The 13,899-nt window shown below is 40.7% G+C and overlaps 1 protein-coding gene across 2 annotated transcripts in view; it reads left to right on the top strand.

Annotated features, from left to right (window-relative positions):
* nova2 (NOVA alternative splicing regulator 2) overlaps positions 1 to 13,899 on the top strand; it is a 102,744-nt gene that overhangs the window by 22,255 nt on the left and 66,590 nt on the right. For both annotated transcript variants that reach the window (XM_049575615.1, XM_049575614.1), the window contains one exon: positions 1,925 to 2,068. In XM_049575615.1, coding sequence (XP_049431572.1) covers positions 1,925 to 2,068 — 144 coding nt within the window. The remainder of the gene's footprint in view (positions 1 to 1,924; positions 2,069 to 13,899) is intronic.

Raw genomic sequence — 13,899 nt, 5'->3', positions numbered from 1 at the left:
TTTAACTTCAACTTAATGAGATTGACAACTGCGTGAGCAGAGGCAACTTGAGTCTATGCCTGCAAGGCTCCAGATCGTGACTATTTGGTCACATTTTGCAACTATGGAGCACTAGTGCAACTTTCAAATACAATTGCAAATACTATTAATATATGAACTGGAGCACTATTAGTGTGCTTCCAGCTCACAGTTAATAAATCCATACATTTAAAGGCACAGCACTAACAATTTAATTTTGTGCTAACTGCTAATAACAACAACTGGTGACTGGGAGCTCCAAGTTAACAGCAAAAACATCAACACATCAAGCCTGCGATGAACACGAGTGGTTCTGCTTTGCTTTATTTAATTTCAAAAATACTTCATTTAAATTTATCATAACAGTACTTTAACTTTGGTAAGGTAGTAGCTACTTTATTTAACTGTAGTTCATTTCATCATTTTGTATTTTAGTTGTCTACAGTACTATAAAATACACAAATACAATATACATTGTGCATTGCGATATAGCCTAAAAATATTGCAATATTATTTTTAAGCCATATTGCCCAGCCCTAGCGTTGGTCAGTCACCAGTATGTGATTTTCCTTCATGGTTCCCTGTAGTGTTGATGATGAAGGATGAGTGAGTTATCTGTCAGTCCTTATAGCTTGATGCTTACACCTTTTAGTTTGTTTTTAATAAGTCAGTTTGAACAAGTGTGAAAGTGACCTACGTTTCAAGTCACACTTTTCATGGAGAGCAAGAGAGAAGAAAAAAGTGAACTTATTCATCTGTAAAACTTGATTTGAGCAAATGGGGGTGAAATGGGTGAAAGTTTGCCAGTCTTTGAAGGGAAAAAAAGCTTGTCTCTTCTGTTGCAAGGCTGCTTCCTTTTCCTCCATCAGGCTGATTAGACAAATGTATTTTTCCATAAAGATCTGACTGTAGCTTCAGCTTGTGAGGACGCTCAAAGACATCTTTATCCCATCAGGGCAATTAACTGAGCTCAGTGCTGAAAACAGTCAACACAAGGCCACATGAAACAACCGACATCTTCCTTTCATATCCACAGTTTACACTATATTCCTCAATGCAGGTGCAGCACCATGAATCTGTGCTCGTCTGTTTTATGTTTGTTTATGTGGCCTTATCTGCACATGTTAATAAGTGCACGTGTGTTGTGGCGGGCATGTGGTGTTATGCATTCACGAGGTGAAGCACCCACAAGCGTTGGTTGAATCTGATTAGCTTTAATAACAAAAGCGGCAAGCAGCATATTCCTCAGCGCCGCCCCCCTCCCCCTGTGCCAAGGCGGTGACGAGGACCAGATTCTTTGGGCCCGATGCTGAAATTAGATCAGACCAATCTGGAGAGAGTGTTTAGAGGCTAGCACAAATGGACGTGCAGAGAAAAGGGGAGAGATAACGGAATCATCAGATTATGGAAATAATTAGTTGTCATGGATATCAGTCATCGTTTGATGTGATTGGATGGATTTATGCAGCTTGAGGAAACTTTGGATGGTCGGTTGAGCAAGGGGGGTGGGGTGGGGTGTAGGGGTATGCGTAGAAAGACAAATTATTCTGCTTTGGCGTAGTGATGCAGCACCGGCTTGCATCTGTTCTGTCAGACTGTGATTACTGACAAACACTTTGCTTCCACTTCACAGTTTACACTCATTCAAACAAGATGATCCCTGTATTGGATGAGTTTTTTTCTTCTGCATTTTGCTTTTCCTCCGACATTTATAAACTTGCTGAAAATTGCCTTACATGCAAAAATCTAGAAACAAAGGGCAAGCATGAGGGTAAAAGTTCAAACAGACTGATTGTGCATATTGTAGCTTTCTATAATATTTTTCTTTTTCAGCTTTATTTGAAGTAGAAACAACATGAACTGCAGTAGCTCTCTTTGACTTCCTGTTTCCTGTTTTCTGCTACAGAGGAAGGCGAGTACTTCCTGAAGGTTTTGATTCCCAGCTATGCGGCGGGTTCTATCATCGGTAAGGGAGGTCAGACCATCGTCCAGCTGCAGAAAGAGACTGGAGCCACCATCAAACTGTCCAAATCCAAAGACTTCTACCCCGGTAAGACACCACCACTGCTACTGCTGTTGCGGATAAATGCATAAGTGATGGAGCTGGGAAAGTAAAGCAAAACTTCATCCTTAAATAATTATACACTGTTAATTTACTCTTTTTGTGATCTTTTTAAGGCCCAGTGTGTAGGATTAAAGGGGATATATAAGCAAAAGTGGAATATAAAATAAAAAGTATGTTTCTTTAGTGTCACCTGAAAATACGAGTTGGTGAGTTTTCCATACCTTAGAATGGCTGTTTAGATCCACAAAGGGAGTGGATCCTTGTCCACCGAGTCTGCCATGTGTGCACCAACATGTTTTTACAGTAGCCCAGAATGGACAAACCAAACACTGGCTTTAGATAAGGCCATTCATGTTTTTGCCTTGGCAACCGTAATTAGCGATGGTAGTCCGCGACGAGCACAATGAACAATGAACCCAGCAATTCTAACCTGGAGTTCATGCTTGGCACAGAGGAGAAACTGGTTGCAATGTGCAATCCTCACCTAGATACCACTAAATCCTACACACTGCTCCTTTAAGTATTCATTTTCTATAGGCATTCTTAAATACCTGCACAAACATGTAAGATGGATCACCACTGCCTTTTCTAACAGTGTTGAAGTGTTATAAGGTGGAGTTTTGCTTCATCGGCAGAACAGTTTAAACAGTGATAGATGGATGAATGGGGTCAAAGGGTGAATGGATGAGAAACATTGGAACCAGCCAATGAAATGGAAAGGAAAAATGGATGGATGGATGGATGGATGGATGGATGGATAATGGAGAGGCATGTAGGACTATCTATTTTTCCTCACAAAGGTAGTGAAGGATGAAAGGAGTGTGCTGGTATTAATAGATGGATCAGTACAAAGTGCTTTGACCCATTAAGAAAATAAGAAAACAGCACATTATCTCTGTCTTCATCCATCAGTTTTCCATGATTTTAAAACACACACACACACACACACACACACACACAAATATATATATATGTATATATGTGTGTGTGTGTGTGTGTGTGTGTGTGTACTGTATATATGTGTGTACTGTGAGTTGTACTGCTGAGTGGCGTCTTTGTGATTTTCCAAGTTTCCCTCAGATCAGAACTGCTGACCTCCTGCTTATCATTATGCTCAGGCATTGACAGTTAGAGCCTCATTTCAATGCTGCGGGAGAAATTTATGGATTTATAAAGGCTACGTTGCTCCTGTGTGTGTGTGTGTGTGTGTGTGTGTGTGTGTGTGTGTGTACATGGCTGTAAGTTTGTGTTGACAGAGATTGTGAGTCCTCAGGGACAGAGGGGCCTTGACTGGGCTCACGTTGCATCCCCCACCACACACACACACACACACACAGTCCAACAGATCAGGATTACAGGATCAGAGGTGAAATTGTATTTGTTTAAACTCTTAATTCTGCCCTGATGTGACATGTGACTGGAGCAGTGAGGAGGGGGAGACTGATTTGTGTACGTTTATGTGTGTGTGTGTGTGTGTGTGTGTGTGTGTGTGTGTGTGTGTGTGCACACGTGTTTGTCACCCTGCTCATACTGTCCTGTGAGTCGACAGTTTGGGTTGCTCAGTTGCACTGTGGAAAGGCCTAGGGACACCAAACTGACATCAAAGACTGAGTAGCAAAGAAGACCAACTGTTGCGTCGCTTCATGTTACCTGTGTCTCGGCCAGAAAGTTGCACCTGAACACACCGCAAAGACTACAGCTAACAGCCAAGAAGCATGTGCGGTAATCGGTATTTGTCATTAAAAAAGGGAAACTGGAGGACAAATAAGATGGATTCAACATGCTAATTAGCCAGTTGGCACATTAACAACACAACCTGATGATATTTACCATGCCATAGCAAACAACAGCACCAACAATTACAAACCATTTCTGCTTAAGAGCTCAATGGCTACTGCCAATCAGACTGATTTCCCAGACCGCTGTAACATTTTGAATCGGCTAAAAAAACATGTGACAAAGGCCAACTAGTGTCAAGGATGTTGGACAGGCTGCAAAAACTAGGGCCATAGACGCTCATCGACATCCCAGCATTGACCGAAGGCCGACTGTTGGCTTGGTGTGTCAGGGCCCAAAGAAACAAAGTGGACTGTACCATGTATGTTCAAAACACTCATAAAAGTGCTACAAATGCAACCCTGTGTGCTATAAAATACATTTATATACTCTGCAAAATATGTTTTTTTTTTAAAATCTAATTCATATTCCTTGGCTGTATTTATTTGTAATCAAGGGCTTCCTTGTGGTCTTTATAAATCACTGAAGTAATTGGGAGGAGGTTGGGTTGGATTAGGGCTAGGCTGCTAAAACTCTTGTTAGGGTTAGGGAAAGATGATGGTTTGGTTAAACATTAAATAAGCAAGTGCATTCCATCTTTTGCTTCAAGTCAGCATCGACTTTTTTAATAGTCATAAAGCAATCCTTTCCTAACCTTAACTAAGCCAGGCTTTATGCCATGAGTGGATGTTGTAAAATCAATGAAACACGTCGAGAGTGAAGGTTTTGTGGGTTGCAGGCTGGCCAGTTTTTAACACACCTGAACTTGTTTGTAAAGACAGAAAATCATCCAGAAAACTGCATTTCCACAACCGATAAAAAGTAAATTTTAACATCCATGTGTCTTTCTGTGGTTTGACTCCTTCTCTGCCTCAACCTTGCATCTCAAACCATGTGGAAAAACAATTGTGTTAAGATTTCAGGGCCTTCTTATGCAGTATACACTCAGTCGCAGGTGGCAGAATGATTCAGTGTGGTGAAACACATTTATATGACCCAAATGTATTACTACGATTCATACTGTTCTCTCTGAAATATTATTTGCAACCCCCAGCTTTGTTGTTAAAAGTAAAACAACCTCCGGAGGTAAAATTACGTTCTGAAATAAGGCGTCAGCAGTCGTGCTTTACAATTCCACCTCCAGTTCAACTCCCAGAGACTTCTCAGTGTTGTCGTAGTGCCTGCGGAGCCTCTGATGTAATTGCTGCCCCTGAGCCAATCACAGCATGAGGTTTCTCCAGCTCTGCTAGAGACTTGTCGGACACACAGTGCGCTGCTCTGAAATACGTCTTAGAGCTTGAGCCTGGGAATCATGTCACAAATTCATGTTCGTTTCTGCGTGCAAAGGGATGCATGGAGCTGCAGGATGCATAATTTAATGAGACAGAGGATAAAGGAAGCGTTTTTATATCTGCTGTTTCTCACCTTAATGACACAAAATGTGCTGGTTTGTGTAATGTAGTTATGGTGCAGTTTTGGTTAGGACTCTCAAGAGACAATCCTGATGAGAAGTTTAACAAGAAAAACAAAATGTGAAAAGTAAAGAAATAATACAATTAGCAACACCTAGATACAAGTTGTAGCTTCACTCGAGGCGTTCACACAATAAAATGCCACTTTTTTGCAACTTTTTTTGCTTCAACAAGCAAAGATTTAGTTCTGGTGCTTCACTTTTACTTTGAATTAAGTGAAACATCCAAAGTTTTTGGCTATCTGAAACACAAATTCCAGTATGATGCATTTTGGAAATAACAGTCACTCAGCATTGTGAATAATTTTCCTGTGAAGCTTCATTTAAAAGCATTCTGTCTTCTGTTCAGCCCAGCTGCATATACGCTCTCTTTCCCCCTCTACTTTTAACTCCACCGTGAAGTATTTATCTGGATAGAAATTCAGTTCTCATTCTTGTTGTCTTGGTGTGTGTGTGTTGTGTATGTGTGTGTGTGTGTGCGTGTGTGTGTGTGTGTGTGTGTCAGAGTGTGTGAATGTGTGTATCAGTTCAGTGTTGGGGTCTGCAAACAAGCCGCCGTTGTTTGACACCGGCTCACAAGACTCCTAGCTCTGCCAGCTAGAACAGATGCAAGGTGCAAGAGCCTCCGAGATGCACACACGCACACTGACACACACAGAGACACACACACATGTACACACACTTACACACACACACACACACACATGCACACAAACACATGTAAAGGCATTTTAACCAAATGATGAATTCACTGACAGAACTACAAACACATACAGTAAAAAGCTTGCATGAGCACATACAGTTAATCCATGGAGTTTGCATTCCTCCCCAGAGGAAGTACATATAAATCTACAAAAACATTCATGCAGGCACACATACACATGCAGACATGGTATGCAATCTCCTGGGGTTTTACTTCATCAAAATTACTGCAGACCTGAGAAGAACTGATGAGAGGGAGGAGAGGAAGGGAGACAAGTGAAAGAAAGAAAGGAAAAAGAAAGAAAGAGAGGGTTGTATGAGGCTCAGTCTAGAGGGGAAGAAGGGAGAAGCTGTGTGTGTATGCGTGTGTGTGTGTGTGTGTGTGTGTGTGTGTGTGTGTGTGTGTGTGTGTGTGTGTGTGTGTGTGTGTGTGTGTGTGTGTGCGCATGTGCGTGTGTGCACCCTTCCTAAGCACTGAAGGGGGCATCTGTATGCAAATGAGACACGGTTCTTCCTGGGTGACAAATCAAAAGGCCCACCTGCTGCAAGGGCCCGTCTGTGTGCATGTGTGTGTGTGTGTGTGTGTGTGTGTTGGGAATAACAGGGCCAGTCTAATGAGAGTAGAGAGTTACTGCTGTGTCTTGGCCAAAGCGTCTCATTCCTGTCCTCTCTCCTCGGAAGACATTAGTCGCCCTCCTTTCCTCCCCCTCTACTCCCCGACATGCGTACACCCCCCCCCCAGTCCCAGCTGTCATGGAAAACCTGGCAGAGGTCATTGAAGTTTTGGGACATTTCATCCTAATGTTCCTGGGGACATTAATGGGATTGTTCAGATTTTTTGAAGTGCGGTTGTATGGGGCTCTTATCTGCAGTCAGTGTATTACATACAGTAGATGTCAGTCAACATGCCCCCAGTTTGATGCAGAAGTTAAGCAATGTACTGCTGTGTAGGGGTCAGTAACAAAACATATTTTGGCCACCTAAAAAAATTGTTGTCAGTTTAAGTGTATGCTATATTGAGAGTATTTTCACCACTTTACCTTTTTGTCTGACAGCCCATTCCAACAGGAAAGCTCTTAACAGCTTCAGTTCCCCATCTGTGCTCTTGTCAAAGCCACCAGACTCCATTAGCAAAAACAGTAATTTTGGCTTGCCGAACACAGGAGCTGCTCGTCAGCTGTTGCTTCGATCAGTTAGTTAGTTTGTTATTATGTGACTTGGTAAATCCAAACTTTTAAACACCAAAACAAAGTTACAAATTAAGGCAGCGGTAAAGCAGCAGCTCCTGTGTTCAGCAATGTTAAATCACAGTTTTTCTCAATGGAGTCTGGCTTTGAAAGGAAAGATATAACAGCTTAATTTTCCAATGTAAATCGCTGTCTGACATTACAATAAAGCAGCGAAAATATCTTAACTATAGCATGCACTTAAACTGACAGTGTTTTTCTCAGTGGCTAGGTGGCTTAGGTAGCTATATGCTAACTTACCGACCCCTTCACAGCAATACATTTCTTAGTTTCCATGTCAGACTCCAGCATGCTTTTCCAAGCTTGGGGCATGCTGCCAGACATCTACTGTATGTAATACACTGACTTTGGATAAGCACTCCATACAACACCACTACAGAAAATCTGAACTTTAAATAACCTAAGAAATCAGTGTAGATTTGTCATTGCAAGATTTATGCTTGGCCAAAATGTCAACACTTATACCATTCTCTTTTCAAAATAAACTTCATAGGCTTGATTGATGCAATCAGATGTAAGGTATGCTTGTCTGGAGACTTTAAAGGAATGATATGAACTCAGTTAAAGGGATGTTGAGAATTTTGCCAAAGTCCCACGGAGCAGAAGTTGCATCGAGCCAAAACAAGATGAAGAAAAACTTACATTTCAACACAGACGTGATTCCAAAATGAGGTCATCATTTTCAGCTAAAATAAAGCACCTCTGGCTCAAACACACAAATTCTGTATCACAAAACTCTTACAGTGTTTGGCAGCATTTTCAAGAGCAGAAACTTGGCAAAATTTCAAGCAGGATCCTAGAAATTAGAACCAGAAACAAAGATTAAGTTAAGATAAAAACAAAATTTGGATTTTTATATTAAATATAGACAGTATCATAACATTTTTCAAATTAACTCAATAATTGTCCCCGGGGGGAATTTAGTTGTTGCAGTAGCAAAGTTAATGTGACAAGAGAGGACGCTGTGTGGAAAAGAAAAACACAACATGAGGCTAAAAATAGAAAATCCAAGGAGTAGCAGAGACAATGAAAAGCAAGGTAACAGGATGTAAACAACTGTGAGGTCAAAACAAGCATTTCAAACAGATGCATGGGGAGTAAATAAGCACATGGAAGAAGATAGATTCTCCCCCATAGTAATTTTAGTTTGTTTAATTCATAATTATAGACTGAACAGATGCGACAGACTACAAAGTACGGGTGGAAAAATCATGAAGAGAATGTGTGAAACTCACATGAACCCTGTTCTTCTTTCTCAGTCTACATTCCTCCGCTCATATATCACACTGTTCTCCCTCCATCCCTCTTCTCCTTCTCTCCCGACCTCACATCCCTTTTTATTCATGCATCCTTCGATACAGCTCCATCCCGCCGATCAATCATTTCTCCCCCACCTCTCTCCTGGCTGCATTATTCCTTCACCTCCTCCCTCCCTTTGCCTCCTCTCCCTCCTTCCTCTCCCCCTCCTTCCCTCCATCCCATCTATCTGGAGAATAGTGCAGCAGCAGCACTTAAGCCGACGACCAATTACAGTAGCAAGGAGCAGCAGTACGGGGGGACGAGACAGGCCACCATTCATCCTCACACACACACACACACACACACACACACACTGTGAAGTGTGACCCACCATTCACTATTATGGCACAACAGATTTATTACATACCCATACAGTACAAGGCAGTGCCGCTCCTAAATATAGCTTCTCTCTGTCTCGCTTTCTCTCTCTCTCTGGGCTAACTGGATACAAAGGGACATAACAGAATGTTATGACAACGTTGTGTCTGTAGAGCTGCAGTCTGCAAGAGACAGTAAAAAAACGACAAGCAAAAAAGCATTAAAAAACATTTAAAAACAAGGATTGTATGTCTGTGTATGTTTATGTGTGTGTTAACAAGCCCAGACAATAGAGAAGCTGTATTATCTATGTACGTTGTCATTTCTGAGGAATTATTCAACACTGTGGGAAACAGATAGCTGGATTCAGGATGTGTTTCTCAAAATGTTGAACTATTCCTTTAACAGGTTTCAGTGACTCATCAGCTAATTATCTGTAACAGCATTAATTACTTGTAAAACACATACTAAATGTGTGCCTGCGTCATTTTAAGTGATGTAATATTACGATGTGAGTCCTTATTTCTCCTGGCTTCTGCTAACATATGAAAAAAAAAAAGTTCATTTTCATTTCCTAAGTGCATTTGCTCAGCAAGCAGCCAGCTAAGATGAAACTTGCGCGACGGCTGCATCCGTTGGTTCATCAGTTTGTGAAGAGAACAAACACAGCCGCTGCCGTTCCACATAAAATATTCATTCACGACACCTGTTTTATAATTAGAATCGACCCGCTTTCCTCCTCTGCTTCTCCTCCGCCACTGAGATATTGACCTCCGGTCGGACACGGAGGCAAAGCCATAAAGACAAACTAAAAGCTGGAAATGAATTAGTATCGATGCCGTCAAAGTTTCCTTCTTCTGTCCTGTTGCAGTTTTATGGCTACAGCTCCGTTTTAGTGCCTCAGGGCCGAGTGTCTCACTGAGTGTTCGAGCAGACAGATGCTGGGATAATGATGTGAATGGTGACGAAAGTTTTTAGAAACTGTGACTGATGTTGGAGAGCAGAGAGGAGGGCACATTCTGCAGGATTTTTTTAAGGTTACACTGAAACTGGAAGTTTTTTCAGCAGTAATGTTTTGTGCAAAACATTTGCAAGAATTCCTTCATACCAATCATGTTGGGAGACATTTATCTGACATCTGGACTGCGCTCAGTTGGTCTGACTGTCTCACTGGGACACTTGATAAAGCAGGTCTGAATCCTGCTCACAAAAAAAAAAAAAAAACTCCATTACTTGTTAAAAAATGAGAACATTCTGGAGCCGTTACAAGAACCATAAAGCAGCAAATATATTCATTCCATTCCTCTTGCTGTCAGAGCTGAGACCAATATAATTAAGGTTTGAAGAAAATCTGGGAATGTATCAGTGTTTATGCTGAATATTACATAATTAAGGAAAATCTGATTTAAAAATTAATAGGAGCGGCGTGTAGGACTTAAGGCATCTGGGATTGGAGATTGAAAGCAGCTGAAAGTTCTCCAATGTGCCAAGTGTGAACTCCCGCAGGTTTTTATCGAGAGCCTAATTATCCGCAAAGGTCTCTTTCTCTCCAAAAGAAACGGACCAGGTGATTAAAACTAGTAAAAATACTGAATAAAGCAGTTTCATGTGACAAATCAATGTTTTTCCCTGTTCAGCTCTTCGCAAATGGGCCACTAGCCCAGCACCTGCTAATGTGTGCTCACCTTTTGTCTCTGATAACTTAAGATCCAGACATTCGGGGGATTTTTACCAGGAACAGAAATACTCACAGAGGTTTCTTCCTCTACAAAACAAATGGCTCCGGTGATTTAAAATGGTAAAACACTGAAAAAAGCAATTTCTCATAAAAAAAAGTTTTTCTGATACTTTCCTGCATTTGAGGAGGAGCTTTTAACTACAGTGGCCATAGCAAAAATGAAAATAGTCCAATCCAGAGCCAGTGTTTGGTTTGTCCATTCTGGGCTACAGTAGAAACATGGTGGTGCTACATGGTGATCTCGATGGACAAGGACCTGCTCCCTATGTAGACGACTATTTTTATTTTCAGGTAATTATATGCTAAAGAAAACAAACTTATTACATTGTATTTCTGACAGTATGTCCTTCTAAATCCCACACACTGGACCTTTAAAAAATACAAAAATCCAGGTGAAAACTGAAGTTTTAAAACATATTTTTTATTGGGAACGCATGAGATATTTGCCCACGAAAATCCATAAAAACTCAAACTGATAAGCCTTAAGCCTTATGAGTGCAGTTCTCGCTGAGCTGAGCTAAAATAAACTAACTAATCCTCTGAGCTCACAGGACGACAAGTTCCCAAAACATCCAGTAAAAGTGTCCGTTGTAAAATCATCAGTCTTTATAAACTTCACTTCTCACTCTGTAAACAACGAGACAAAGAGACCTGATATCATCATTAGAGTCCAGATACCTGAGAGGAATGTAATCTTTTCTCTCTGTATGTTTGTTGTCTGTGTTCGTGTGGACAATAATATCACTTTCTATTTGTAGCTGTCCTAGAGCAGTCACATTCCTGCAGCGGTGACTTCACCACCACATATAACCCACTTTAGTGAGCCCGATCCAAACTGAATCTGATTGTTAATGAGACGCCCTGAAAGACGATGACCACACACTCCCATTTGACTCACATTCACACGACTGCAGAGAAGACAGAGACCATTAGTTTCTCATTAGTAGCTGAGACAACACTGCAGCTCCACTGAGTCACATGTGAAAATAATAGATAGTTGATGAAGTCAGTCACATGGTAGTGTACTGTACTGTACGACCACAAGCATGTGGACATTCAAATAATAAACTAAAACTGTGAGTCTCCACAAACTTTTGTCGTCCGTTTGCCTCTAACTCTACCTCGATCACTCTCTCTCGCTCCATTTGACAATCCTTTCTTCTTCTCTTCTTCTTTCTCTACCGTCCATCTCTCTGTCTCCTCTGTCTGTCCTCTGTCTCAGCGTGCCACCATTTTAGAGCTTTGTCTTTAATCCCACACCATGATTGCAGTTTTCAGTATTAAATATCCCATCTGCGCACACACACACATACACAAAAAACCAGCACACATCTGTCGCAAAAGGCCACATGACCTAACATACTAACACACACCTGACTCACACACACACACACACACATACACAAACACAAACACACCCACCCACACGCTGCCCCCAGCCTTTATCAACATTACTGATTTCAGCGCTCTAAGCCTCTTACGCAGCTCTGAGCTTTCAGACTGAGAGATGGAAAACTGCAACATTACTTCTCACACACACTCATATACGCACACACTCACACAAATGCAACTGTAATGAATTTCCTGTTTGTTAGCCATTTCCCCTCTTCATTAAGTGACTTATTCATTACAAATGTCTGCTGTTTATCAGTTATAACGAGATGATTTCCACCAAATTAGATTCCTATTTTGGTTCCGTCTGAATATGTCAAATTATTGCGGCAAATTGACACCAGTTAAAGTGTCTGCAGTCTGTCTGAGCGCGGGCGTCACAGCTGATCAGGGCTCAGCCAAAATGGAAACCCCTCACTGTGTCAGGAAAATGACTTCTCTGATTCACGGTATGGTTATTATCAGTGTTTTGTTTCCTTTGTTTTTAACTTACATAATCAAACTTGTTTAGGGACTACTGATGAAAAGTACCACTTTGGTGAAAATTACATCATACTGATGTCAGTTAATGTGCACTGTCCTTGATTATTATTGAGATATTGAGATTAGGACTGAAACTAAGGATTATTTTCATTGTCGATTTATTTGTCAATTATTTTCTTGATTATTAGATTAGTTGTTTTCTCTATAAAATGTCAGAAAATGGTGAACAATATCAATTGGTGTTTCCCACAGCCCAAGATGATGCCCTGAAGTGTTTTCTTTTGTCCACGGGAGGAAAGAAAACAGAAAATATTCACAGTGGAATCAGAGAGTTATTACTGTTTTTTTTTTTCTTAGTGTAATCGATTATCAAATTAGTTGATGATTAACTTGATAGTTGACAACTAGGCTAATGGAGTCATCCATCAATTATTGCAACTCTAAAATAGATTAAAAAATACAGAGAAAATACAGAGAAATGCTGATAATCTTTAACTGTCCCCCTTTGTCTAATTTATAGTTCATAGCTCAAATATAATTTGGGTTTACAATGACATAAAACAGAGGGAAATCCTCACATTTGAGAAGCTTAAGTCAGACAGTCTTTGACATTTTCACTTTTAATACTTTTTTTTGAAGAGATGACTTTCCATTTTCATAAGGCCAGAGGGATCAGTTAGCTTTTATTGCTGTATGTATAGAATGTAAAAGTTAGCTGAAGCTTAAGAAATGATACACTGACACCAGCACCCTTTTTTTTATATTTGTTAGGGTGTGTGACGTCAGCCAGCAGGCAGACAGGCTGAGTAATGCCTCAGTACCAGTCTGTGCCACGCAGGCTGACGGACAGATCACAGCACTCAGAGAGAGTCAGACTGCAGCTTTGACACTTCCATTGCCCTCACAGGCCGCCATAAGAGACACAGATTACATAATGGATTCATAAAACAGCAGCTTTTTAAGAGGAGGTTGGAGTGTTGATCTGCAATGTTTGAAAACTGTAGCTTGTATAAAATAAAAACATGAGAGAATAACTATTAACATTTTATTTCAAAGGAAAGTAAGCAGTCTGTTGCTGATGTTATCTGCTGCAATGAACAGACTGTATTATCAGTTTCTAATTTTGTTCTGTGATATGATCTTTTATTTGATATAGCAATGAAATACCAAGACCAAGACCTTGAAGCACTTATTTTTTAGATCCCATTTTGCATTATCTGCTACATTTTTTAAGAAATTGAATAATAACCTTCAGATGATGAATTCTTTTGTTCCTCTATAGACCCACAGTTTGGAGAAGAGGAACTCTGTAGTTGAAAAGGTCAAATTAAAGGTGGCGGAAGCTTGTTGCTTCCCTCTAAAGTGCCTTTCTGAGTGTGTTTCTGTGTTT

This window comes from Epinephelus fuscoguttatus, linkage group LG5 (genome assembly GCF_011397635.1).
Source record: "Epinephelus fuscoguttatus linkage group LG5, E.fuscoguttatus.final_Chr_v1".
NCBI lineage: Eukaryota > Metazoa > Chordata > Actinopteri > Perciformes > Serranidae > Epinephelus > Epinephelus fuscoguttatus.
This window is presented reverse-complemented; position numbering and strand designations above follow the sequence as displayed.